Source organism: Lepisosteus oculatus, chromosome 25 (assembly GCF_040954835.1).
Source record: "Lepisosteus oculatus isolate fLepOcu1 chromosome 25, fLepOcu1.hap2, whole genome shotgun sequence".
Taxonomy (NCBI): Eukaryota; Metazoa; Chordata; class Actinopteri; order Semionotiformes; family Lepisosteidae; genus Lepisosteus; species Lepisosteus oculatus.
Genome location: NC_090720.1, coordinates 12,288,955 through 12,313,327, shown reverse-complemented (window position 1 = coordinate 12,313,327; position 24,373 = coordinate 12,288,955). Strand labels below are relative to the sequence as shown.

The 24,373-nt window shown below is 41.8% G+C and overlaps 2 protein-coding genes and 1 long non-coding RNA gene across 7 annotated transcripts; all 3 read left to right on the top strand.

The window, feature by feature from the left end:
- The first annotated feature begins 303 nt into the window (after positions 1–303).
- On the top strand, positions 304–4,133 carry LOC107075493 (uncharacterized). 2 transcript variants are annotated; one of them, XR_011183595.1, is made up of 4 exons: positions 304–491; positions 1,364–1,414; positions 2,363–2,413; positions 3,072–4,133. It is a non-coding gene; the product is annotated as an uncharacterized lncRNA (long non-coding RNA). The 2 variants fall into 2 exon arrangements; XR_001477008.2 differs by lacking the exon at positions 2,363–2,413 and having other exon boundaries at positions 315–491; positions 3,072–4,132.
- A 2,574-nt stretch (positions 4,134–6,707) lies between these two features.
- Positions 6,708–11,100, top strand: LOC107075490 (tachylectin-2-like). 3 transcript variants are annotated; one of them, XM_069183764.1, is made up of 5 exons: positions 6,708–6,807; positions 7,512–7,600; positions 8,907–9,759; positions 10,415–10,595; positions 10,827–11,100. In XM_069183764.1, the coding sequence occupies exons 2-5, from the start codon at positions 7,558–7,560 to the stop codon at positions 11,040–11,042; spliced, it is 1,293 nt and encodes a 430-aa protein (XP_069039865.1). In that variant the 5' UTR covers positions 6,708–6,807; positions 7,512–7,557; the 3' UTR covers positions 11,043–11,100. The 3 variants fall into 3 exon arrangements, with proteins under 3 accessions (XP_069039865.1, XP_069039867.1, XP_069039866.1); XM_069183765.1 differs by lacking the exon at positions 6,708–6,807 and adding an exon at positions 6,854–6,940; XM_069183766.1 differs by lacking the exon at positions 10,415–10,595.
- Positions 11,101–14,791: 3,691 nt separating this feature from the next.
- LOC138225048 (uncharacterized) lies at positions 14,792–19,981 on the top strand. Of its 2 annotated transcripts, XM_069183768.1 has the most exons (5): positions 14,792–14,843; positions 15,531–15,619; positions 16,170–17,019; positions 18,248–18,428; positions 19,714–19,981. In XM_069183768.1, the coding sequence occupies exons 2-5, from the start codon at positions 15,580–15,582 to the stop codon at positions 19,921–19,923; spliced, it is 1,281 nt and encodes a 426-aa protein (XP_069039869.1). In that variant the 5' UTR covers positions 14,792–14,843; positions 15,531–15,579; the 3' UTR covers positions 19,924–19,981. The 2 variants fall into 2 exon arrangements, with proteins under 2 accessions (XP_069039869.1, XP_069039868.1); XM_069183767.1 differs by lacking the exon at positions 14,792–14,843.
- The last annotated feature ends 4,392 nt before the right edge of the window (positions 19,982–24,373 follow it).

Sequence of the window (24,373 nt, the reverse complement as noted above, 5' to 3'; positions counted from 1 at the left end):
GTGCTTTGCATATGGAAGGGGATAAAGTCACTCCCAGACCAGTCCATCAGGTGCAGGAGCAAGGAATCGTTTCACCAGGTGAATAGAAAGAAAATTTTGGGTTATGGGCTTCAAAAATTCAGAGTGGGATTTAGCCAGGACACTAGGATTACACCTTATAAATCTTCTCATAGTACTCGTATTTTAGGTGTATAATACCTACAAAAGACAATAATGTATTATACAGATGTTTTCCATTCTGTAGGCAAGGGCTACAAAGTTAAAAAAAACTTGCAGTGTTTCAAGGACAGCCTAGAATTTACATACGGATCGCAGGGCAGAATTCTCCTTCAATTAGCATATAGAACAGCGTCTAATCTCGTGATAACCAATGGGAGCTTTTACAAAAACAAGTTAAACAAAACGGACATGGTTATCGGCTTTTTTGCGATAAGAGTTGTGTACAAAAAGCAGAGAGTTGGGCTTTTTCATCTTTTTCTTCTGGGCTTCAGGTAAGTGAATCACTTCACCTTTCTGAAACCTTTTGCAGGAACTTTACGTGAAGACTTACTGATGTTGTGGGCTTTTTAAAAAATTTAATCACTAGCATATTTGTGGAACATGCATGTAGTGTATACATGTATAGTGCCACCCCCCATCCCTCATAACATTTACTGTAGTAATACAGAAATACAGTATGTCTATATATGGATATATATTACATAAACTTTATGCAAAGTTTAGTGAAGCAAAGTTGTTTAGCGCACCGCCACTATAGTTGTGTCTCAGTGAACTTGTCTGGTGATATGTAACAAACTGTACAAATGTGCAGATATAAGCAGAACTTCCCTGTACAAGTTTCTGAGTGAAAGGTTATTGTATGTATGCTGAACAAGCATCTTATAACTTAAGTCATGTCTCTTATCTTATTGCCAACTATGTAAAAGATAGATGCAGCAATACTAAGCTTTAGCAAAAAGTATGTTCGTTTAAAAAGAAGAACAACCTTTAATTTCTTCATATGTTATAGGGGATATCATTCCTTGTGAAAAATTCAAAACAAAAATAAAGTGTTTTGCTGATAAACTGAAGATAATAAGTGTTTCTTTGGCAGTATTGTATGTAATACTTAACCTGTGTGCTTATCTGTTTGAAAATGTCAATCAACGTTAGAGCCAGTTTCAATTTTTGTGAAAGCTGTTTGTCTGGATATAAAAATAAACATTGTGATGTCTGATGTAACCACTTTCTGATGGAAAACATATATTAACTTTGGATCATACAGGCCAAATGACCTTCTCTCATCTGTAACCTTGTTTATGTTTTCATGAAAGTACATTATAATGTGGAAAATGAATTCACTGTCTTTCGTTTGCTCTTCCAGTAACATTTTTATCCTTGTACCAGTCCCTCAGACAGGCTAAGTGCACCCCAGGTAATTTATCTTTTATTTTTTCACAGCACACATGGGTGAATTTGAATAATACAGGATCTGCCATTCCTTTCCTACAGTACATAGGAAAGTACATAGTACTTACGGATTTGTTCAAGATTGACTCAGTCTAGACAACAGTAACTTGTTAAACAATTAATCTCAGTGGAACTCAGGAACATTGTGGTATTGATTGTGTAGCGGTTAAAATGATCTGCTCCCCATGCATGCAAGCAAGCTGTTGCAACAGAATATTGTCAATTTGCACTATAAAAACATCTTGTCATTTTTCCATAAATAGCCAAACAGCCCAAATAAAAACACAGCAGTAAAAACACTTCCCATGTTGTAAACAAATGTTGATCTGTGCTGACTATACAGACCACTGGTACCTGCCAGCATACAGACGTGTAATAAAGATGACTTTCCTCCTGTGCAACATCTGTTTCTGTTTTTCAAACTCCAAGAGAAGCCCTGTTTAAAAGAAAAAAAAAATCTTCAATTTCATACCTGTGTTGCCTCATGGTAGATTTGTAGATAGATAGATAAGACTTTATTAATCCCGTAGGGACATTGATGTGTTACAGCAGTCCAGCCCAAGACAAGCAAAAACAGACATCAGAATAGTTATAAAAATAAAAGACAACAAAATAAATATAAAATACATAAATAATAAATACATAGGTGTGTGCAAAATGTGATGACCATAGTCACTGTAATGTAGTTTTGTTGAAAAAGATTTCTTCTATATCAAACAAACTAAAAGTTCAAATAAAGCACACTCATTTTAGACTTAGATTAGATTTAGTAATGACTTGTACATTCATGTACAATATAGATGTATTCTCAAAAGTACTTCATTTGGATTTTGCATAGTATATTACAGATAATGAAACAACCATCTCTATATTGTTTCCACAATTATTAATGTGATATATTGTACTTTCCCAGCAGTCATATCACCCTGCAATTCACAGCTGGCAGCCCACTGAAGCTAAGCAGGTGTGAGCCTGGGCAGTACCTGGATGGGAAACCTCCTGGGAAAAACTAAGGTTGCTGCTGGAAGAGGTGTCAGTGGGGCCAGCAGGGGGTGTTCACCCTGCTGGCCCCATGTGGGTCCTAATGCCCCAGTATAGTGACGCGAACACTGTACTGTAAAGAGGCGCTGTCCTTCGGATGAGACATAAAACCTCCTAATAATCCCCATCTATGAATTGGCTTAATCGCTCTGCTCTCCTCACAACTGAGAGCTGATGTGTGGTGAGCGTTCTGGCACACTATGGCTGACGTTGCATCATTCAGGTGGGGCTGCACATTGGTGGTGGTGGAGGGGAGTCCCCATTACCTGTAAAGCGCTTTGAGTGGAGTGTTCAGAAAAGCGCTATATAAGTGTAAGCAATTATTATTATTATTGTTATAGTCTCCAGTTGTGATGACTACTTGTACCGCTGGACCCAGGCTTCTGAGGTCGAGAGAGTGGTACTGCCCCAGTGCAATGGCTTTCCAACATCTTCCAAACAGATGAGCTGCACAAAGTACAATCGTCATCATTTGACATGATGGACAACCATCATATTGTACTCAATCAGACTTCATTGTCAAGTCCTTCTCTTCAGGCTCTCCCTCATTACTGTAACTATTTTCTCTCTGTCTTGTACAGGAGTCTTTGTTCAGAGACAAGATGATGAAGTTAGTGGTGATCTGCCTTCTCTTCTTCCTGACACCTCTTCACAGCCAGGGTCACAACTCCAGTCCCTGTAAATCCACAACCAACAACAACGGTTACAACGACTTCAGAAAAAAACATTTCCCCCAAGGCTTCCCGAGACAAACTGACAAAGAAACATGGAAAGCTTTTTTGGAAAAAAGTGGTCTCTGTGGCAGAACGAAAATCCAGTCTTTCATTGATGCAAGCAGCGAATATGAGCTTAAAAAAATATGCAGGAGAGGAGGCAAGAGATACAGAGACAATCTGTGTATAAGCACTAGTGATTTCCGTCTTTTTGAAGTAGAAAGTATGAAAGACAACAATGGGAAATGTCTGGTTAAGGCTGTAAAGATTGACAACAAGCACATCATTCTTGCTTGTGACAAAATTGGGAATGAGTGTGTGCCTGTACATTATCAGGCTAATCCTAATGATGAGACTTCAGATAAATTCAATAATGTCTGTAGTTAAAATTCAGCAGAATAGTATGTTTAAGTGTCTTTAAGTTGTTAACTGCAGGTAATGTTTTTAAGTGGAAAAGGTCTGAATTATAATGGGATAATTGTTGCTTTCTTCCATTACTAAAAAAAAATGATAGCTCATTTTGTCAGTTTTATTCTCTTCTGTCTCACGTCATGCTCAGTAGATGGAAATGTAACGTTTTTCATTAGCTGCTTTAAGAACAATTAAAAAACTCTTTGCACAAGCTTTGACAAAGATGCAAAATAACCCATCCATCCATTTTTTACCTGCTTCTACCAGTTCTGGGTTTGGTTGAGAGTGAGAGAGAGTTAGTGGCACCCTGAACTGTAGAGGGTTCAGCTACTGTGCTTCAACATCACCAGCCAGCCGACAGGCCTAATACCAGTTTAAGGTTGAAAGTTAGAAAGATAAAGATGTGCAAGAATTTCATTATGGACTGGATTTAGAAAACACAGGTGGATCCAGAGAGAATTTAGCAGTTTTTAATATGCATTCCTAGATTAATTTAAATTTCCCAGAGTCTCTGTAGAATAGTAGATTTGTGGTGTTCATAGCTGGAAACTGGGCACTAGTGGTTAAGCCAGGTAAGGCACACCCAGAGACATGGAACGTGTATCTTCTGGTGAGGACTGGCTGGGGATGGGGATTGGAAATTAAGAGTTTAGACTTTAAAAGGAAGAGAAAGGAGAACTAACAGCTGTGTACCTGTTCCTGCCCTCCTGACAATTTTATTGAAGATCAAAGAGCTGTTCTGCAGGAGATGTCAAGGAATTATTTGGACAGTTATACAAATACAGTACCTCTGAGTGATTAACTAGTTTTTGGACTGAGCAGACTTCTCTGAAAAGAGACCAGTGGTACTGTACAGTACATCACAGAAGCCTGGCTTCCCTACTCAGTGGGGGAGTAGGATGATAGTAGCTCAGACAGGTACTGAGGTGCCGAGCCATGCAGAGCCTTGTAGGTAAGCATGAGGCTTTTAAAGTCGACATGAAACCGAAGAGGAAGCCAGTGCAAGGACTTCAGGACAGGAGTAATGCGATCACTTGCACTAGACCTGGTCAGGATTCTGGATGCTGAATTCTGGACATACTGGAGTTCAATGTTGATTTAGAAACCAAGTGAATAGAGTATTACAGTAGTCAATTTGGGAGAAGAAAACTGTGTTGACCAGCTTTTCAACAATGTTAGTGACAATATGGTACGTAGTCTGGTGACATTTATGTATTCCTGAATGATGTTTTGACAATATGTTGCACATTAAAGACCAATATCTTAAAATAAATTCACCACTGCAGCAGCAGTGCAGTCACCATCTAAAAACAGACAGTGCATACAGTCATACAGTAGTGCAAGAAGGCAGAGATGTCTGTGAATTTCTCACAAACTCTGAGGTACAAGGAGAAATGGAGAATTGGATGTAATTATAGTACATTTTTGGTTCACAATAAATAAACAGGGTTTACCCAGGGTAAACAGGGTGTGTATGGTAATAGGGATGTTGTTATAGGTTTATTTGTTACCTGAAAAGCCTCAGGGACTTTAGGTTTGTGGATGTCAATGTGAGTTTTGAGTGTGCAGACTCTAGGCACCAGCACGGTAGTCACAAAGAGACTGGGAGAGAACCAGTGTAGCAGTGCATAACTGTAATTCTTTTTAAAAAAAAAGCTTTTTGACATTATATTTGCAGTATAGAGGAAGCTCTCCAGAAACATCAAAACAGTAATGAGTGAAGAGTATTTAAATATTCCGTTTTATCCCATTAAGATCCCAATTATAATGCACTTTACCTATTAGAAGGAACTATTTTAACTGCCTGTAAAGTGCTGTACAGCCCTCTCCATAGAACACTAGAATTTAGGGAGGCCAAACAGTGCCCAGAGTAAAGAGTAACTAGGATGCTGGGTTAACACCCCTCCTCTGACCAACAGCATACAGTATCTATCATGGCTGAACAGCCATCATAGGAATTTCACATCCCATCCAAAGGAAGGCACATCCTACATCATCTCCCCTGGTTACTACACTGGGACACTGATTTAGAAACAGTGCAGATAGAAGTGTATATCAGACCAAGCCATCCTCAGCTCCTGACATCTACTGAGTTCAAGATAGAGGGCTGCAAGGCTAACATTTGACACACAACTAATGTATCTAGTAGAAAGCACATCTTTCTTCAATAAAGTACTGTTGTTTTAATCAAGGTCATGCACTGCCAAAGATGTTTTCATTCCATAAAAAGGAATGTGGTGGGACACTTAGATCATACTGTATCAGTAATCCCAGTGCACAACAGATACTGTGCCTTGTGAAACATTCACCCTTGCAATAATGTCCTGTTTGTGCAGACACATCACTTAATTTTGCAAACTGAACTTTTAGAGGTAAAAGAAGATAAGTGTAATCACAAAATGTGAATAAAGATCACAAACAAAATATGCTGTTTGCACATATATTCACTTTACTTGGTGTTAAAACCTTTGGAAGCAATTACAGCCGTAAGTGTTTTGGGGATAAGGCTCTACCTGCTTTGCACTCTACAGCCTGGGCCACATGTCTTGAATTCACTTTTCTTCTGGCGACAGTCAAGATGAATAATTGCCCAGGGTATGCAGTGTGGGATTTTAATTGAAGGCATCGCATCAGTAATTGTCACAATTTACCAGTGTCCCTTTAATTAGTTTACGGTGTAATTCTGATACTTACATTAATCAGTTTGTACTATTTGTATATTAAAGCAGAGTGAATGTTTTTGTATTTATAAGAAATTCGTAAGAAACATACAGCCAAACATCCGTTTGACAGTAAAGTCTCATTATATACACATACAGAACACACACTGTGCATACACAAGTTCGATTCTTGTACTGTATTTCTGCAATCGTTCCTCAAAACTACTGGCATAGAGGATACGAGGTGTAGAATGAGGCCGCAAAACTGTACAGCTCATATTCGTAAAAACGGAGAATTTGTGTCGTGGCTCGTCGTGTTAAGCTAGCTAGCGCATTGAGGTCTATCGGTGTCCAGCCCTCGCTCCTGTGCATTCAATACTGCGCTCCTTTTAAAAGTCTCCTACTCCGACATCATTGGTCTGTGTTGAACACGACGCGCGGAGCTCAGGGTTTAAAAGAGCCGACAGGAAGAGGTGGATTGAGGTTGATTGGTTGGGCTTTAGAGGTGGAAGAGGAAAGGATTTCGGTCTGTTGTGAGTCTATATTTATTTGCTTATTTAAGGAGCACTTGGGTTACTACTTAACAAAAGCTGTTCGTGTGTTCTCCGGATTTTTCATAGTTGCGAAGAGTTTTGCTGATGAAAGTGGGACTTCTGCTCCCGAGCGGTAAAGTGCTATTCTGACCTCTCCAAACTCTTCAGAGCGCCTGCTTTCTTATATACAGTAGCTTTAAAATGTAGTTAATTCTTCACAAATGAGTAACGGTATCCTTATGACGATTCGGAGCTGAGTGAGGGAAAATAAATAGTACTAGGTGGCTTTTGCTCCCCTGAAACCCCAGTGAACGAATCTGAAGATTTAATAGGCACTGAATTTTAATCTTCACGGTTTCTGAGTGACGAAGTGTACTTGTTTTCCTTTCTCTATATTACCTATTTTGACCACGTGGTCGTCTTTAACTTGTTTCGTATGTGTTCCCCTTATGTATAATGCAAAGTGAATAAACTTCTCGCTTTTCCTTTTAAAAAAAACTTGTATTGTACCTCTTCCTGGTTTGCTATCGCTAACATTCTACCTGGTGCGTGTGTAAATAGACATTAACCTGGAATACTGCAAGTACTTTTGCCTACTGTATATTACGGAAAGAATAACGCGTTCTTGTAAAACGGGGGAGGTTTTTGGTTTTAGATATTAGTGCAAGGGGAAGGTAAACTTAAGTAACTTAACTGTTTTGCAGAAACGCCGGATTTCTCTTCAATAAGAAGCCTTTTAGAACTCTAGCCATGTCGGATGAGGTTCCTAGCGCTTCAGCAGCAAAGAATACGTGTGAGTGTTGATCTGTTTTGCACAGATACTGTATGTGTAAGACTATCAGTAGCTGTTGGGGGGTGATAAAATGGAATTTGGTGCACCACGTATCCATTATTATTAAAATATAGATGAGCTTGCAGATTCCTACATGGATGTCAACTATCTGGTAATTGATCCTAAAACGGGATTTGGTTTGTGGTAACGCTTTTTAAAGAGGGCGTGTCCAGTCCTGGTCCTGGAGGGCCAGCCTGCAGGGTTTCCTGGTTCTTTTCTTTTTTTTTAAAGAAATAGCAGCATCTGAAAAAGTGGGACAAGTTAATGTTGACAAGCTGAGTTAGTGTGTGTAAATGCCAGCCCTCTAGAATCAGGATTTATAACCCTTAACAGATAAACAATGCACAATATATTGGGTATGACCTAGACTTATTTACCATTTCATGTAGCCTTAAACACTATATAATTTGGTTCAACTCCAGAAATTCAGCTTTTATCTGATGACTGCATCATCTCTGAATAACTGAATAAAAAAAAAAAAACTTCTAATGCATAAGGCAACTGTTCATATGCTTTCTTTTGCTGATACTGCTTATTTATACATGTTATTCTCTTGCAAGGTGATGAATGAGTTTTCTATGTGACATGTAAGACTGTGATGCATTCCAGCCCCAACTCAAACTTGATGGTTTTAATTTACTGCTATAATATGATAGTCATGCCTGAATGCTGAATTTCAGGAAGTGTGGACATGTGTGCTCTGGGAGAATCCTTAACTGCACTTCACAAATGAGCATTATTTCTATACATGCAGAAACTGTATTTCAGAAAATGGGTCCTGAATCTTGAATGCTTGCAGTAAAAGGGATGACTTGTACTACTCTTCTGGGAGTAAGCAAGAACCTTACTCTTGCTCCTCAAGCCCTCCAATGTTTCTCCAAGAGAACCTGGAATTGTTCTCCACCAGAAGAGGCATGCAATCTCAATCGGATCCTGTGAGAGGTGTCCAGTCACCTTTGGTGTCCCAAGTTTCTCATTCCTCTAGACCGCACCACTGAACATAGTTGGTTTGATTCAAGGATATTTGTATATTTTGTAGGATTTCCTTATCTACTTATGGGCAAAATTGGACCTAGATATCCTTGATTATTGTCACATTCCCTTGCTGAGAACTTCTGTGATGTTAGTCATAGTGGATCACAACAGGAAATATTACTTTCTACAATGCTTTACGTATTGTGGAAAGCATGCACACTTTGTAGGCTTTGTGAGCGTGTCAATAGCAATGTTTTTTTTTTTTAACTTGAATCTATTGATGTATTCGTAGGCCCAGTGTTGTTTGGAATGGAGAGTTCAGGGTCCGCCCATATGGGACTGCCCCCAGTTGATTGCAACGAAGTGTTCCATCAGCACGCTAAGCACATTGGGAACCTGCAAGGCTTCTCCCACATCCTGTTTAGTCCGACTGGGATAATGTATGCGGTCCGTGATGCAGACATCTATGCAGGGTTTCCTCCAGTGAATCCTGACGAAGACTGGCTGACTAAGGCGAAGTGTGTTGGTAGAGGAAAATGGGATCAGTTTCACTCCCTCTTCTTCCATCCAGAAGGCAGCCTCTATGCTGTTTCAGATGATGGTGAACTGTACAAGGGCCCCCCTCCTGATAATGAGGAAGTGTCCTGGTTGTACAAGGTTGCCAAGATGATTGGAACTGTTGGATGGCTCTTCCCTTCCCTGTTCTTTGACCCTGAGGGTATCCTGTATGCTGTGACGTCGGAAGGGAAGCTGGTTAAAGGAAAACCTCCCACTGAAATGAATTGTGACTGGCTCAATAATGCTGAAACTCTTGGAAGTGGAGGCTGGCCAAAACTTACCCATTTCATTGCCTTCTCTCATGATGGGAATCTGTGGTGCGTCTCCAAGGATGAAGGGAAGATGTACTCTGCCCCACCGCCAGTCCAGTCTTCTGCTGATGGCTGGCTTGAAAAAGCCCAGTATCTTGGCAGTGGTTATGATCGCTACGAGATGCTTGCCTTCACGCAAGATAAAACCATTAACAAAATCTTAAGCTTGGATTTTAACGTCGCCAGTGCAAAAATTATTTCGCAAGAGCCTCTGACCGTTGGGCAACATGACTGCGACAACACAGCAGGCACTGTTCCTTCAACTGCCACTCTCCAGTAAGTTGATCACTTTTATAGTCTTGCATTTAAAAACCTCAGTTTTGTTTCTGGTGCAAACTCCTCTCACCTCTTGGGGAAATGAGATTCTTTGTTTTGTATCCTCACCTGACCAATTGACTTGTAGGAACTGGTCAGGTGACTGGAGGGGGGGCAGATGAACTCCCAAAGATCTCTGGGAAATGTAGTCCAGGTCACAGCTATTGGTTTGATGCTGCCATTCTTGCTTGGCATCCCAACATTTAGAGATCTTAAGCAACTAAAGGTAATCTCTTAGGTTGAAATGCCATTGCAAGAAGATTAGCCTCCATGTTTTTTCACTACTATAGCAACCAGGAGACAGTTCTGGACTGAGCTGTTAGTGTGTTCTCAGTCCTTTCCTGTGCATCCACATGCTTTAAACTCAATGACGGAAACTTAATTTGATGTTGAAGGTGTTTTAATGTACAAATCTCCAAGACCTCTGATGGGGGTTCCAGTCACTTTCAAAAGTAACATTTCCACAGTTTGTTCACTTCAGCCCAAATGCTTCATATAACCAATAGATGTGGATGGGATTTTAGTTCAGTTTAATATGCATTTGTTTAAAAAAATGTATTATATGTCTTGATTTGATAGAACAGCAAAAGAAATGATTTTATTTTCGATTGGTTAGGTTTTCAGAGCCCCTTATTCTGGAAAGCTCCTTTTCCCATGTGTACGAATTTACTGTGGCAGCTGAGGCATCAACAACCTTTAAGGCTGGAATCCCAGTGGTCGCAGAGAATGTAACTGCAGTCACTCTTGATGTTGGTACAACTTATACCTGGAACTTTAAAGAGACCGAAAGGAAACAGGTAATCGGAACTAGATATACCTAAGCAACAGAAATGCTTATTAAATCTCCAGTCAGTAAATTTGTGTGTGGCTACTTCTATACTCTTTCCAGGGTAGTTTCAGCTCATCTCTTCACATCCACAGCTAGACCATACAGAAGTCACTCTTACTGATAAGACTTCCCCCTTGTCTTTCTAATTTTGTATTCCAAGGCAAATCAATACTACACTTGCATTGTTCTGTCTCTCAAGGTTGTAGACCCCTCTACCTTGAGCATCCTGGTGCCCCCTGGGAAGGCTGTGAGATTCAAGGCTTTTGTTCAGAAGAGAACTCTGGATGTTCCTTATACAGCGAAGGTGACCACTGTCTTTGGATATGAAACCACTATTACTGGAAGATGGCTTGGAGCTTCAGTCTCCAGAGTGGGAATAAAGGAAGAAATCCTTGACCCCAAAAAGGAGCCATAGATCTGATGAAGACCTGTATGAAGTGCTTATTTCTCAATAAAGGATCAAATGACTGCAATATTGAAATTGATGGATTGCATTATTTTCATAACCTGATTCCCTGTTACTTCTAATGTACAAAAGTTTTCTGAATTTAGTGTGATCATACTGTATTCTCCAGATTGGTCTGTTTTTTTTTTTTTTCCACCTCCCAAACAATATGCTTGTTGGATTAATTGGGGTCTCTGAACTTCCTGACTCTGGGTTGCAGTAATGTGTACCTGGAATACAATAAGCAGCAGCATTCTTTAAAGATGAACTGCAACAAGTCTGCAAAATACATGAGTAATCCCTCATCCAGAATAAACATGAGGGAAATGTTAAACTTAACTGTATCTCTCCTCTTTTGGAGAAATATGCTCAACCTCCTGTAGGTAAAGAATACTGGAATCTGGACAGAACAAAATCAAAGTTCATTTTTTTTTATTTAAGTGGTATGCCAAGACTGTAGAAATTTGCACACACTTAACTCCTATTTTGTATTGCTGTACTTAATTTTTAGTCTGTTCCGATGTCGGTTTTTGCTTGTCTTGGGCTGGCCTGCTGAAATGCCTAAAAGTCTTATCTCTAATGTAAATCACCCTTTTTATATACAAGGGTGGAAGCTGGTGAGTAATTGCTTACACTTATATAGCACTTTTCTGGACACTCCACTCAAAGCGCTTTACAGGTAATGGGGGTCTCCCCTCCACCACCACCAATGTGCAGCATCCACCTGGATGATGCAATGGCAGCCATCGTGTGCCAGAACGCTCACCACACATCCGCTATCAGTGGGAAGGAGAGCAGAGTAATGAAGCCAATTTATAGTGACTTATTAAAGTCAAAGGTTTATCTGCAGTCTGCCTGTTCACAGCCTTGCTATCATTTGTTTGTCAAACAAATGCTTTTTTTTAAACCAGCTGGAGGGTCACAGTCTGGCAGTAATCCAGTTTGCCTCCATGCCTGCTATGCCAACGTCTTATACATCATGTGTGCTACGAGAGTGAGGGCAGAGTTTGGATTCCAAACATCACATATCTGCATAGAGGTGACAGGTACTGTACACTGAAATTATTTGTAAAGTGCGCTGGAGAATCTCTAGTGTTACGTTCCACATCCCTCCCCTAGTGAGCGCTCCTACCCCTTTCGATTATGATTATTTTCTATTTCCTGGTGCGTCTTGTTTGCTTTTCAGTTAAAAGCCTAGCGTCTCTGCAGTCCTGGGCTCAGTATTGGAAGATGGACGTTAAAAAGCTTGACTAGAGTATTTTCTGGGTTCTCTCGAAGGCGGGCCTTTTCCCCAGCGTCCTGATCGCCTGGGTCAAAGTATCTGGTCTCGTTATGTTTTTAGCTCCTGTTCCTGTGCCGGTTCTGACCCGGTTCCCCTTTTTAACCGTTTGTCTTGGATGGATCTCCCGGCTCTTGGATTATGTACTGCGCCCCGACTTCCCTTTTGGATTTCCTTGGACTTGGTTGGTACCGCATTTCCCCCATGCACCTGCTCACTACAGTCACCGCCCCTGTCTTGTCCACCCATCCTAACCCCGTTGTACCTTCCTCCATGGTCTTTTACGGATTATACCGTCCGCATAGGGTCTTTAATAACGCACTCCACGGGAATCAAAACCGGCTCCCGTGACATCTAGCATCTCAAGTAAAGATCCTGGGAAATAGTGTGATGCGTGCTTGTACAATATCAGTATTAAGGTATCCAAGAAATGTTCAAGCTCTCAATACAGTGTAACTTCCAGTGGAAATGAATGAAAGAAGGAAGGACTGTGAATGCAAGATGATAATAATTGCTAACACTTATACAGTATAGAGTGTTTCTGGACACTCCACTCAAAGTGATGTTGTGATGGCAGCCATAGTGTGCCAGAACACTCCCCACACACCAGCTCTCAGTGGGTAGCAGAACAGAGTAATGAAGTCAGTTCAGAGGTGGGGATTATTAGGCCATGATTGGTAAGGAAATTTGGCCAGAACACCAGGGTTACACCCCTACTCTTTTCAAGAAACACCCTGGGATTTTTAATGACCACAGAGAGTCAGGACCTCGGTTTTACATCTCATCCAAAGGACGGCACCTGTTTACAGTACAGTGTCCCCATCACTATACTGGGGCATTAGGACCCACATGGACCACAGGGTGAGCGCCCCCTGCTGGCCCCACTAACACTTCTTCCAGCAGCATCCTTAGTTTTTCCCAGGAGGTCTCTCATCCAGGTACTGACCAGGCTCACACCTGCTTAGCTTCAGTGGGTTGCCAGTTGTGAGTTGCAGGGTGATATGGCTGCTGGATACTATCCAATCTTGCACATGATCCTCTAATGAGCCCCAGGAATCAGCTGGGACTGCTTTCTCAAGTCAAACACTTTTGCAGGTAAGTGTAGGGGGTTGAAGTAAGCTCTGTGCATTACTGTACCACACACCTGTTCATTTGCAGAGTTGACAAAAGCTACTGACTGAAAATGCAGGCTTTGCACACATGAGGAAGACAACATAGAAGGGTTTGATTTGGAAAGTTTTTATTCAAAAACTCTTCATACTGTATAGTCAAAAGATACACTCACTTGTGAAAATGTAAAGAGCTTCCAGCTGAATGAATGCTATTTTCAGTGGTAGGTAATATGTTGGTGGATTAAGGAACATGAGTTTTTGTTTCAGAAACCTGAGCAACATGTACTTGGAGAATTGCAAGATCTTGGAAGGGGGCCCCTCTAGATCATAGCTGATGCACACTATTACTATCAGCTCCCACCCCAATGTATTTTACTATTTAGAATTGGTTAGGTTTTCAGAGCCCCTTATTCTGGAAAGCTCCTTTTCCCATGAGCACAAATGTACTGTGGCAGCTGAGGCATCAACAACCTTTAAGGCTGGAATCCCAGTGATCGTGGAGAATGAAACTACAGTCACCCTTGATGTCAGTACAACTTATACCTGGAGCTTTACACAGACTGAAAGGAAACAGGTAGGTTATCAGTACTAGATATACCTCAGCACCAGAAATGCTTATTAAATCTCCAGTCAGTAAATTTGTGTGTGGCCGACAACTTCTATTCTTTTTCCACTCTATACTCTTTCCAGGAAAGTTCATCATCTCTTCACATCCGCAATAGACCATACAGAAGTCACTATCACTGATAAGACTTCCTCCACGTCTTTCTCATGTCGTTTCTAAAAACAAATTAAAGCCTCACTGCTGTGTTTTAAGATCTTATCTAAGTACAGTATGACTGATTCTGATCATTTCGCTCTGCAATTAAAGCCTCAACATTTTTTACCCCAATGATCGCCCTGTGTTGGTTGCTTCCTGAACCCGCGCTAGTTTAGCAGCTGCTTCTGACAAAATCCGTCTGTGTGATGTATCAGAATAACGGTGTCAAGGGGAAGACTAATCTGTACTTCAAACTTAGAAAAATGATCTATCTGTGGGTTATATATTAGGTTATATTACAAAAATGATCATTACATCACCACACGTAGTACACAGCGTCCCTTTGTCAGCAATTTAATTCGGGAGCTTTATTACACATTTTGTATTTTGTATATTTGGAACAAACACAGAGTAAAGCTCTGTTTGACAATATATATCCTGTGCGCCATCTCCTGTTTCTGATTCAATATTGAAACCCCGTGACAGTCTGCTTGATTCAGGGTAGAGTGATCGTCTGTCTGACGTCATTGGCCTGCGTTACTCACACGGGGCGGAGCTCAGGGTTTAAAAGAGGGGGCAGCTGTACAAGCTGCGTGGTTGGTTGTTTTGGGGTTGGAGAGGTGAGGTTGAGGTTTTAGTATTTTTAAGCTTTTTTTTTTTGAACGAAAGAGCAGTTAAATGTTTTTGTGTGCACCCGTCCCTGGCTTTATAAGCACAAGCTTTCTGCGGTTTAGCTATAGCTATGTATGTGTTTTCACCTGTTTTTCGCATTTCCGAAAATTTCACAAAAAAGATGGTGCGTCTTTCGTAGCCTAACGAAAAGCGCTATCCTGACCACTCAAGCAGTTCATCAATGCGTCTGCGTTTTTTAAAGCTTTTCCAGACTGTGGGGCAAATACAATGGCTACTATATCCTAAGCAAGTGCACTTCCAATGATGAAAGTTTTTTACTCGGAGTTCTGAAGAGGGCTTTCGATTAACCTCGGCCAAATTGTTACCATCAGAACAGCGTGAGGGACTGGTCTAGTCGTCTTCCCTGCTTTTAACTGTTTTAAGATCTGTTCCTTTTTTCAGTTTTGCCATGTTGTGCCCTCCTACTGTTTTTCATGGTGTTCTGGTGAACTGTTAATGTGAAAGGAAAAGTTCCTGCTGATTTGTGTATTTAAAGTGATGTTTGATGTTGCTAATTGGCTTGGTGCTTCACCACTAATGTAGAAAATACATCTTCCAAGTTTTAGTATGGGGATCCATATGAGAAAAGGGATCACTCTTAAAATAACTATTTTGGCTATGGAACTGTTTTGCAGGTGCATAGAACCCTTACCTCCTCTTTGGCAAGAAACGACAACCTCAACCATGTCTGACCAAGTTAAGACTTCAACAGCAGACAATATGAGTGAGTATGTCGAGCTATGGTGCTGTTTAGGTACCAGAAGCATCTTGATCTTCCAAATTGGGTTGCCACTTGGACAGCTGCTCAGTGGTCATCTTGAACCTGGGCTTGCTGTTGCAGTAATGCTTGAAAGCACACAGGTTTTGCCTTCTCTTCCTGTCCTGAAAGGTGCCTCATTTGTAAGTAGAGGATAGTGTATCTACATTGCTCCTGACAAACAATGCCATATCATTAATGAGAGAGGGGGTCCATTACTCTTGTGGCTGGAGATGCTTTGGTGGTTTAAATGGGTGGCTTTCATGGCTCAAGGGTGTGAGTGTTTCCTGGATGTGTGTTTGGGTAACCTAGTGGTCTCCTTCAATTGTGCATTAATCTATTGGTGCTGAACTGGATTGTGAGAGGGTGGGTTTTCCCCTCCATAGCAGGCTGCACTAGAAACCTTGATTGTATTATGATGCATGCAAAGCAGTAGAGGTTGTGAGAATCATCAGAGATCTAAATAGAAAATGTTGTGATGCATCCCATGGATCTCTTTCAATAATTGTATTCATAGGTGTGTTGCTGTTTGCTGTGGAGAGCTCAGGATTTGCCCAGATAGGATTACCCCCAGTTGACTACAATGAAAGCTTTTATCATCATGCGAAACCTGTTGGAAATCTGAAAGGCTTCTCTCACATCCTGTTCAGTCCCACTGGGATAATGTTTGCAGTCTGTAATGCAGACATCTATGCAGGGTCTCCTCCAGTGAATCCGAATGAAGACTGGCTGACTACAGCCAAAAAAGTTGGCAAAGGAGAATGGGATCAGTTTCACTCCCTCTTCTTCCATCCAGAAGGCAGCCTCTATGCTGTGACAAAAAGTGGGGAATTCTACAAGGGTCCCCCTCCTGAGAATGAGTACGTGTCCTGGAGGTACAGGGTTGCTACAAAGATAGGAACTGGAGGATGGCTTGTCCCTTCTCTGTTCTTTGATCCTGAGGGTATCCTGTATGCTGTGACATCAGAAGGGAAGCTGGTTAAAGGAAAACCTCCCACTCAAAAGGATTCCGACTGGCTCACTCATGCTGAAACTGTTGGAACTGGAGGCTGGGCAGAACTTGCCTATTTCATGGCCTTCTCTCCTGATGGCAATCTGTGGTGCGTCTCCAAGGATAAAGGGAAGATCTACTCTGCTCCACCGCCAAAGCTTGCCACCGACAACTGGCTTGAAAGAGCCCAGAATCTTGGCATTGACTACAATCGCTACCAGATACTCGCCTTCACGCAAGATAAAACCATTACGAAAATCATAAGCTTGGATTTTGAAGTCAACGTTGCAAAGATCCTTTCCAATGTCCCTCTGACCGTTGGGCAGCATGACTGTGACAACACTGCAGGCACTGTTCCCTACACTGCCACTTTCCAGTAAGTTGATCATTCTTGATGCTTTTTATGGTGCAAGCTGGCCTTCCCACACAGGGAGACCCTAAAAGCCAGCATTTAGAGGTATCTGAAACTGTATTCCAAGGTCTTGTAGAACAACCAAAGCTCTTCCCTCAAATTTGTGGAACTATGTTGGTCCCTGTAAAATGTGAAGATGTGAGGCGATTCCACTCGGCTCCAGCATCCAGGATTCAGTTCTGCCTCAGTCCAGTTCTGAGCTCTTGGCTTCTCAAAACCTTCCTGTACATCCACATACTAGACTAGATCAGATGTCTTTCAAATGAAGACCCCTCAGCTTCCTGCCTCTTCTTAAACTATGCAGTTAACCAAAAAAAGGGAAAGTTTTTGAAAAGATCCTTTCAAAGGATTTCTTGGTCACGGTTTAATCCCTGCCCAAGAGCTGATAGCAGCAGTTTCTTTAGGTTCTTGATTTAGAAACCAATTCTAAACCAATAGCCAGCACCCATATCGCCCTGCAACTCACAACTGGCAGCCCACTGAAGCTAAGCAGGTGTGAGCCTGGTCCATACCAGGATGGGAGACCTCCTGGGAAAAACTAAGGTTGCTGCTGGAAGAGGTGTTAGTGGGGCCAGCAGTGGGGCGCTCACCCTGTGGTCCATGTGGGTCCTAATGGCCCAGTATAGTGACGGGGACACTATACTGTAAAAAGGGGCTGTCCTTCGGATGAGACGTAAAACAGAGGTCCTGACTCTCTGTGGTCATTAAAAATCCCAGGGCGTTTCTCGAAAAGAGTAGGGGTGTAACCCTGGTGTTCTGGCCAAATCTCCCATTGGCCCTTACCAATCATGGCCTCCTAATAATCCCCCTCTATGAATTGGCTACATTACTCTGCTCTCCTCCCCACTAATAGCTGATGTGTGGTGAGCGTTCTGGCGCACTATGGCTGCCGTCACATCATCTAGGTGGATGCTGCACATTGGTGCTGGTGTAGGGGAGTCCCCATTACCTGTAAAGCGCTTTGAGTGGATTGTCCAGAAAAGGGCTATATAAGTGTAAGCAATTATTATAATTCCAAGAACATGCCTTCACAGATGTACTGGTTCTGGGCAATGTTATCCGCTGATTTCCTTTGTGACTTCTGAAATATTGGCCATCAGGTGTGGAAAGGGCACCACAACCTACTATACAATATTTTTTGTTAACAACTTGACAGAATGGTAAATAATGCATTTCATGTTCAACTGGTTAGGTTTTCAGAGTCCCTTACCTTGGAAAGCTCCTTTTCCCATGAGCATGGATTTACTGTGGCAGTTGGGGCATCGACAACCTTCAAGGCTGGAATCCCAGTGATTGCGGAGAATGAAACTACAGTCACCCTGGATGTCAGTACAAGTCACACCTGGAGCTTTACAGAGACTGAAAGGAAAGAGGTGGGTTTTTAGTGCTGGATTAACCTAAATGGAAATGCCCATTAGCTCAACACACTCAATTAAGGCGAGATGGTTGCAGTGAGGTGTACAGAACATGTAGTTCTATATTCAGAATATAGACTTGCATTTTGCATCCCCTTCAAGCTATTCATCTAGCAGCATCCAAATAGATTGGGGGACTCTCAGGCAACTTCACTGAATACTTAAAACTCTTCTTAGTTTACACCTTCCTTTTCTTGACATGACAACTGAAATAGAAGAGATTGGAAACTAAGCAAAGTCATAAATTAGCTTGAATGCCCACTGTCCAACTTCAAAATGAACATCCAAGAGGCTTAAACAAGCCTATCTAAATGCAGCTTCTACCTTTTCTAAATCCCTATTGCCTTTCTGCTAGAATGCTAGTGACAAATAGATCCTCTGGTTTAAATCCAGTTCGTGCTTTTAACCTTACCCACAACACTTTCCTTTGTATGAAGGAGTGCTACATTGGCAACTTTACAGGCAATGGGGTTTGTCCCATTTTGACTCTGCTTGGAGATGGCCACTTACACATGGCTAGCATCTGCTGAGTAGTTGCGAAAGGCTGGTAGAATACAATCGACCCCTGGTCATTTCTCTTCTCTTTAAAGATTTAGGAACTGCAACCATTTGTTAAGGCTTTGCCTCTGTCAATATTAGTCTTCCTGAAGCACGTTCTGTGGTTTCTAAATATTCCCTCTTCTCTCTAAGGTATCTCCTCTGCTTTTTGTAGTACTGGAAAATGCCTTTTCCCTTGTGATATCCTTTTCTGTGTGTTGATCGCTAACCTGGACAGGAAAACTACAGTATATCTATTGTACCACAGGTTTTGCAATTCCTACATGGGTCGGGGAAGGTGTCTGAAATAAAATGTTGACTCTGTAGTTTTGAGTCAAATGCTTTAAGAAAATCCATTTATAAACTGGGACTAGTTCCTGCTCATTTTCATAACTTGGTGGGAATCAAGAAATGTTTGGATTATTCTTCACAATACCCTGTTTTGTATCCAGGTAGTATTGTGAGCAGTTCTAATTGATCTTCATGCCTGAGTAACTTGCTCCAGACACTGCTTGGGAGTTTCCCAAACTCCCATGTACATGGATAATGGGGTCAGAGGGGAAGAGTAGCCCCATAGTCTCATCACATAAATCAAATTTTCCTTCCTTCACAATGAAAATGCTTTTTTTTTCCCCTCCCTGGCTTCTTTCTAATTGTACTTCCATAAGTGAACATGCCAAGTGTTGATTTGCTGTTTTCTCTGAAGGTTGTCGACACCTCTACCTTGAGCAGCACAGTACCCCCTGGGAAGGCAGTGAGGTTCAAGGCTGTTGTCCAGAAGGGAACCCTGGATGTTCCTTACAAAGCGAAGGTGACCACTATCTTTGGATATGAGACGGTTGTTACTGGAAGATGGCTTGGAGCTTCGGTGTCCAGAGTGGGGATAAAGGAAGAAATCCTTGACCTCAAAAAGTAGCCATAGATCTGGCAAAGACCTGTATGAAGCATATTATTCAATAAATGGGCAAATACTAGCAGTTGTGAAGTTGTATTTGTTCTTCATAATTGGCTTTTGTGCTATCTAAGAATACAAATTTTGACAGTGACACAATTTGTGCTGATGTACAGAGCCAAAAAAACATTGGATTTGAAATGACTGTGCTTAAAATGCAGAATGTAAGCTTTCATTTGAAGGTATTTACATCCCTCTTGGGCGGGCCATATAGGAATTGTGGCCCTTTTTTATATATATATAGAAAGTAATTGGACAATTGGCTGCCCAGTTGTTTCTTGGCCATCTGTGTTGCATTATGAGTTCATGCCCAAGAGAGCTAACAAAGGGTCTAGAGTTGATTCTAGATATGGCATTGGCATCTGGAGTCTATTGCTATCCTCTCTAAACATGAGGACCAAAGAAGTGTTCATGCCATTAAAACAGGCCATCATGAGACTGAAAAATGAGACTATAAATTAGGTGTGTCAATCAACTGTTTGGTACATTAAGAAGCAAGAATGCACTGATGAGCTTAGCAATAGCAAATGACCTGGCAGACCACGGTAGTTGATGACTGAAGAATACTTTCAAGTGTGAGGAAAAAACCCTTTTCGACTGAACAGGTCAGCAACACTCCGGGATGTAGATGTGTCCAAGACTACCATAAAGAGAAGAATACTCCAGTATAATCTCAGAGGGTTCACTACATGGTGCAAACCACTGGTAAGAAAGACCAGGTTACAGGTTGGTAAGAAGTACATAAAAAAAGCCTCTAGAGTTTGGAGATAAAGCCTTCTGGACAGATGAGACAAAGATTAACCTGTACCAGAGTGGCGGAGGGGAGTCCCCATTACCTGTAAAGTGCTTTGAGTGGAGTGTCCAGAAAAGCGCTATATAAGTGTAAGCAATTATTAATTTTTATTATTATTGCTCTGTATCAGACAAAAGTAGGGAGACAAAATGGATCTGCTCATGATCCAAAGTATACCACCTCACTGTGAAACATGGTGGAGGTAGTTTCATGTCTTGGGCATATTTGAATGCCAATGGAAATGGCTCACTTGTCTTTATTGATGATGTGACTGCAGATGCAGCAGCAGGATGAATACTGAAGTGTACAGAAGCGGCTAATCTGCTCAGATCCAATCAAATGCTTCATACCTCATTGCAGCAGGCGAATGACCCCAAGCATACTGCTAAAGCAACTATGGACTTTTTCAGGTCCAAAAACTGGAATGTTATTGACTGGCCAAGTCAATCACCCAACCTTAATCCCATTGAGCATGCATGTCACTGAAGAAAAAGCTCCCAAAACAATCAGGAACTGAAAATGGCGGAATTACAGGCCTGGCAGAGCAACACAAGGAAAGATGAGTCACAGACTTCAGGCAGTCATCAATTGCAAAGGATTTGCAACCATGCCAAATTGTAAGATTATGTGAATATGGCCAATTACTTTTGGTCCCATGAAATGGAAGGGGGGGACTGTGTATAAAAAGAGCTGTGATTCCTATATGGTTCACCCAATATGTATGTAAATACCCTCAAATTAAAGCTGACATTGTGCACTTTAATCTCATTGTTTTATTTCAAATCCAATGTGCTAGAGTATGGAGCCAAAACAACAAAAATTGTCACTGTCCAAATACTTACTGTAGAAACCAAGAAATTCAAGCCTGAAGTGTTCGTTCATCCAGCCAAGTGTTTTTGTATGCATACAAGGAACTACAATAAGCACATAACAGTTATAGTACCTATCGTAGCTCAAAGTGGATATGGTCCTACAGAACTTACAGTATATATACACGTTTTCCCCCCCTCCTGTCTTTGATGTAACCGAAGGAAATAGAAACCTTTCTTTGTCATCAGGAGTTTAGTGTAAACATTTCCAATTTGGGTAAACATTCACCATTTGGGGGTAAGTACAGGGGGAGGAAAAGCCTTTGTGATCAACCAGGCGTGATGATTACAGTTCAGCATGTAAAAGCCATTAGCAGGCTCCATCAATCCCCCCTTGGAAAATAGGAACATAGCTTCCATTTTTCAACAAAAATGCGTAGTCTGCTAACTTTACTTCATACTTGTGTACTGTCCTAACATTTGTATTGATGGTGATGCAGTGATTGTACTCTTAATACATGTGATTATAACAATTATACACACAAACAACACTACTCCTAAAAACAAAAAATAAAAATAGTCTTTATGTTGTGGATTCCACCAGAGGTTGGACACGTCGACAGAAGGAGGCATGAATCCAATGGTCCTTCCTCTGGACTTTCACAGTCTGTCATCAGCAGCATTTGGTACGGCCCCTCCCACTCAGTCTGAAGCGTCTGGGATGGTAATCTTTTTAATCCACACCCAGCTCTCCCGTCTATAGGTCGTGGCCTCCAGGAATGGTCTTTCCCCAGGCCGCCTTCACTTGGTGGGTGGTGAGGCCATTGGCCTGTGTAAGCAAATGACAATACTGCAACACAGAATTAGTTAATTGTCTCAGATCGTTATGGTGGGCAACAAAAGTGTCAGTGAGATGCATTGACCTCCCTGTGACTTCAAAAGGATTTAGTCTGTGGTCCGGTTGGTCCTAGCTCTCAAACTACACAGCTCCATCCAGGAGACCCCTCCCACATAATACTTGGTGAGTCTCTTCTTGAGGGTTCGATTAACCCTCTCCACTTTCCCTGAAGACTGAGGATGATGGGGGCACTGTAGTTCCCACCTCACTCCCGGTGAGGCGATCATAGCCTGACACCTTTCTAGTGAAGTGTGTCCCTTGATTAGAATCCAAGCGGCAGGGCAGTCCCCACCCATTGGGAAAACCAGCACACCATTTGACTCACACCCAGGTCTCCAATTTCAGGCAACAAAAGACATTAGGCAGTGAGGGCATGCAGGGGATTTGGTCTGCTGGCAGCGCCACACCTCATCATGCAGCTCCACATTTTTTTCCACCAACAGTGGTCTCAGACCTGCATTCCCAGGGCTGCTTGCCGGGTAGCCTTATCTGCATAGTCGTTCCCTTGAGTTACTGGAGATATTTCTTATTCTATAATTTACACTTTATCACAGCTACTTCATTCGGCAGCTGCAAAGTTTCTAACAGTTCAAAGATCAATCCAGTATTCTTAACTGGAGTCCCTGCTTTGGTGAGGAAATCTCTATTCCTCCACAGCCATCCAAAATCGTGGCACACCCCAAATACATATGCAGTATACAGTAGGTTTAAATTGTTACTGTTTTTCCTTTAGCATATTTACAATACAAGTTTCAATCATTGCTCTCAACTCGGCTTCCTTTGCTGAGGCAGTGGGGGGCGTCTTTCCAGCTGTTAACACATCAAATTATGTCGTAACAGCTCAGCCTGCTCTCCATTCTCCCCTCATGCACCAGAGAGGACCCATCAGTAAACAGTATTAAATCTTCACGGTCCCCCACCCTTTGGCTACAGCATCTAATGGTCCCAAATAGTATCTCACGGATGGTGCCTACCTCCATGTTCCTGTGTCAGCACAGCTGCCCAGAACCCACTTTCCACAGTTACATACAAAAGAGTGGTAAATCCATCTGAGGAAACCCCAGTCTCAGCACCTGTAAAATAACTTTTTTCAACTCATTAAAGGTGGCTTCTGCTCCGGAACCAAGGCAGTCTTGTCCTTGGGCTACACTCGGCCATTAAGCAGATCTGTTTGTGCTCACTCTGAAAAAGAGTCCACCCAGGCTCTGTTAAAATGACACAATTCTAGACACACTTGGGCCTTATCATATCTAGCTTTATGTACTTTTTTAACTAGAAACACTAGAACCTGAAGCAGCTCAGACTTTCCTCATCAGGGGAAGCAATCAGATCTTGTACTCAGTAAGTACAACTCACTGCCCCCTACTCCTGTGGCCTCCTGCCGTCTACCCACATACTCTATACCACACCGTTCAGCAGTACAATAAGACAGTTGTGCTCCTGTATCCCATAACAGAGAAACAGACATCCCATTAGTAGTACATTTTAGTTTTAACTCATTTTGCTCAATGGACTAGGACAGACTTAGGGAGGCTACAAGGGAACACTCTAGGTAAACAGATCTCTCAAAGGCCTGTTTATCTTCCCCAGACAAACTTCTTAGCAGGGAGATACATTTTTTTCCCTGTTCCTCCCTGTCAGATGAACCCCAGGACAAGTCCCTGCTTTTCTTCATCCTGCATGTGCTTTCTGCAGCTTCTCTTAAAATGACCTGTATTCTTTTACAATAATTGTGAACCAGAGATCTCCCCCGGTCTTATTTAGTTTCTGAGATTCATCCAATTTCTGTGGAATACACCCCATGTGAACTGCTCCCACCTTAGTGTAACATTTCTCTCCATCTGTCGGCAGAGTTTAACCAGTTCTGCAAATTTCACAGTGGTGTTATCCACCAGACATGTTTCTGAATCTACA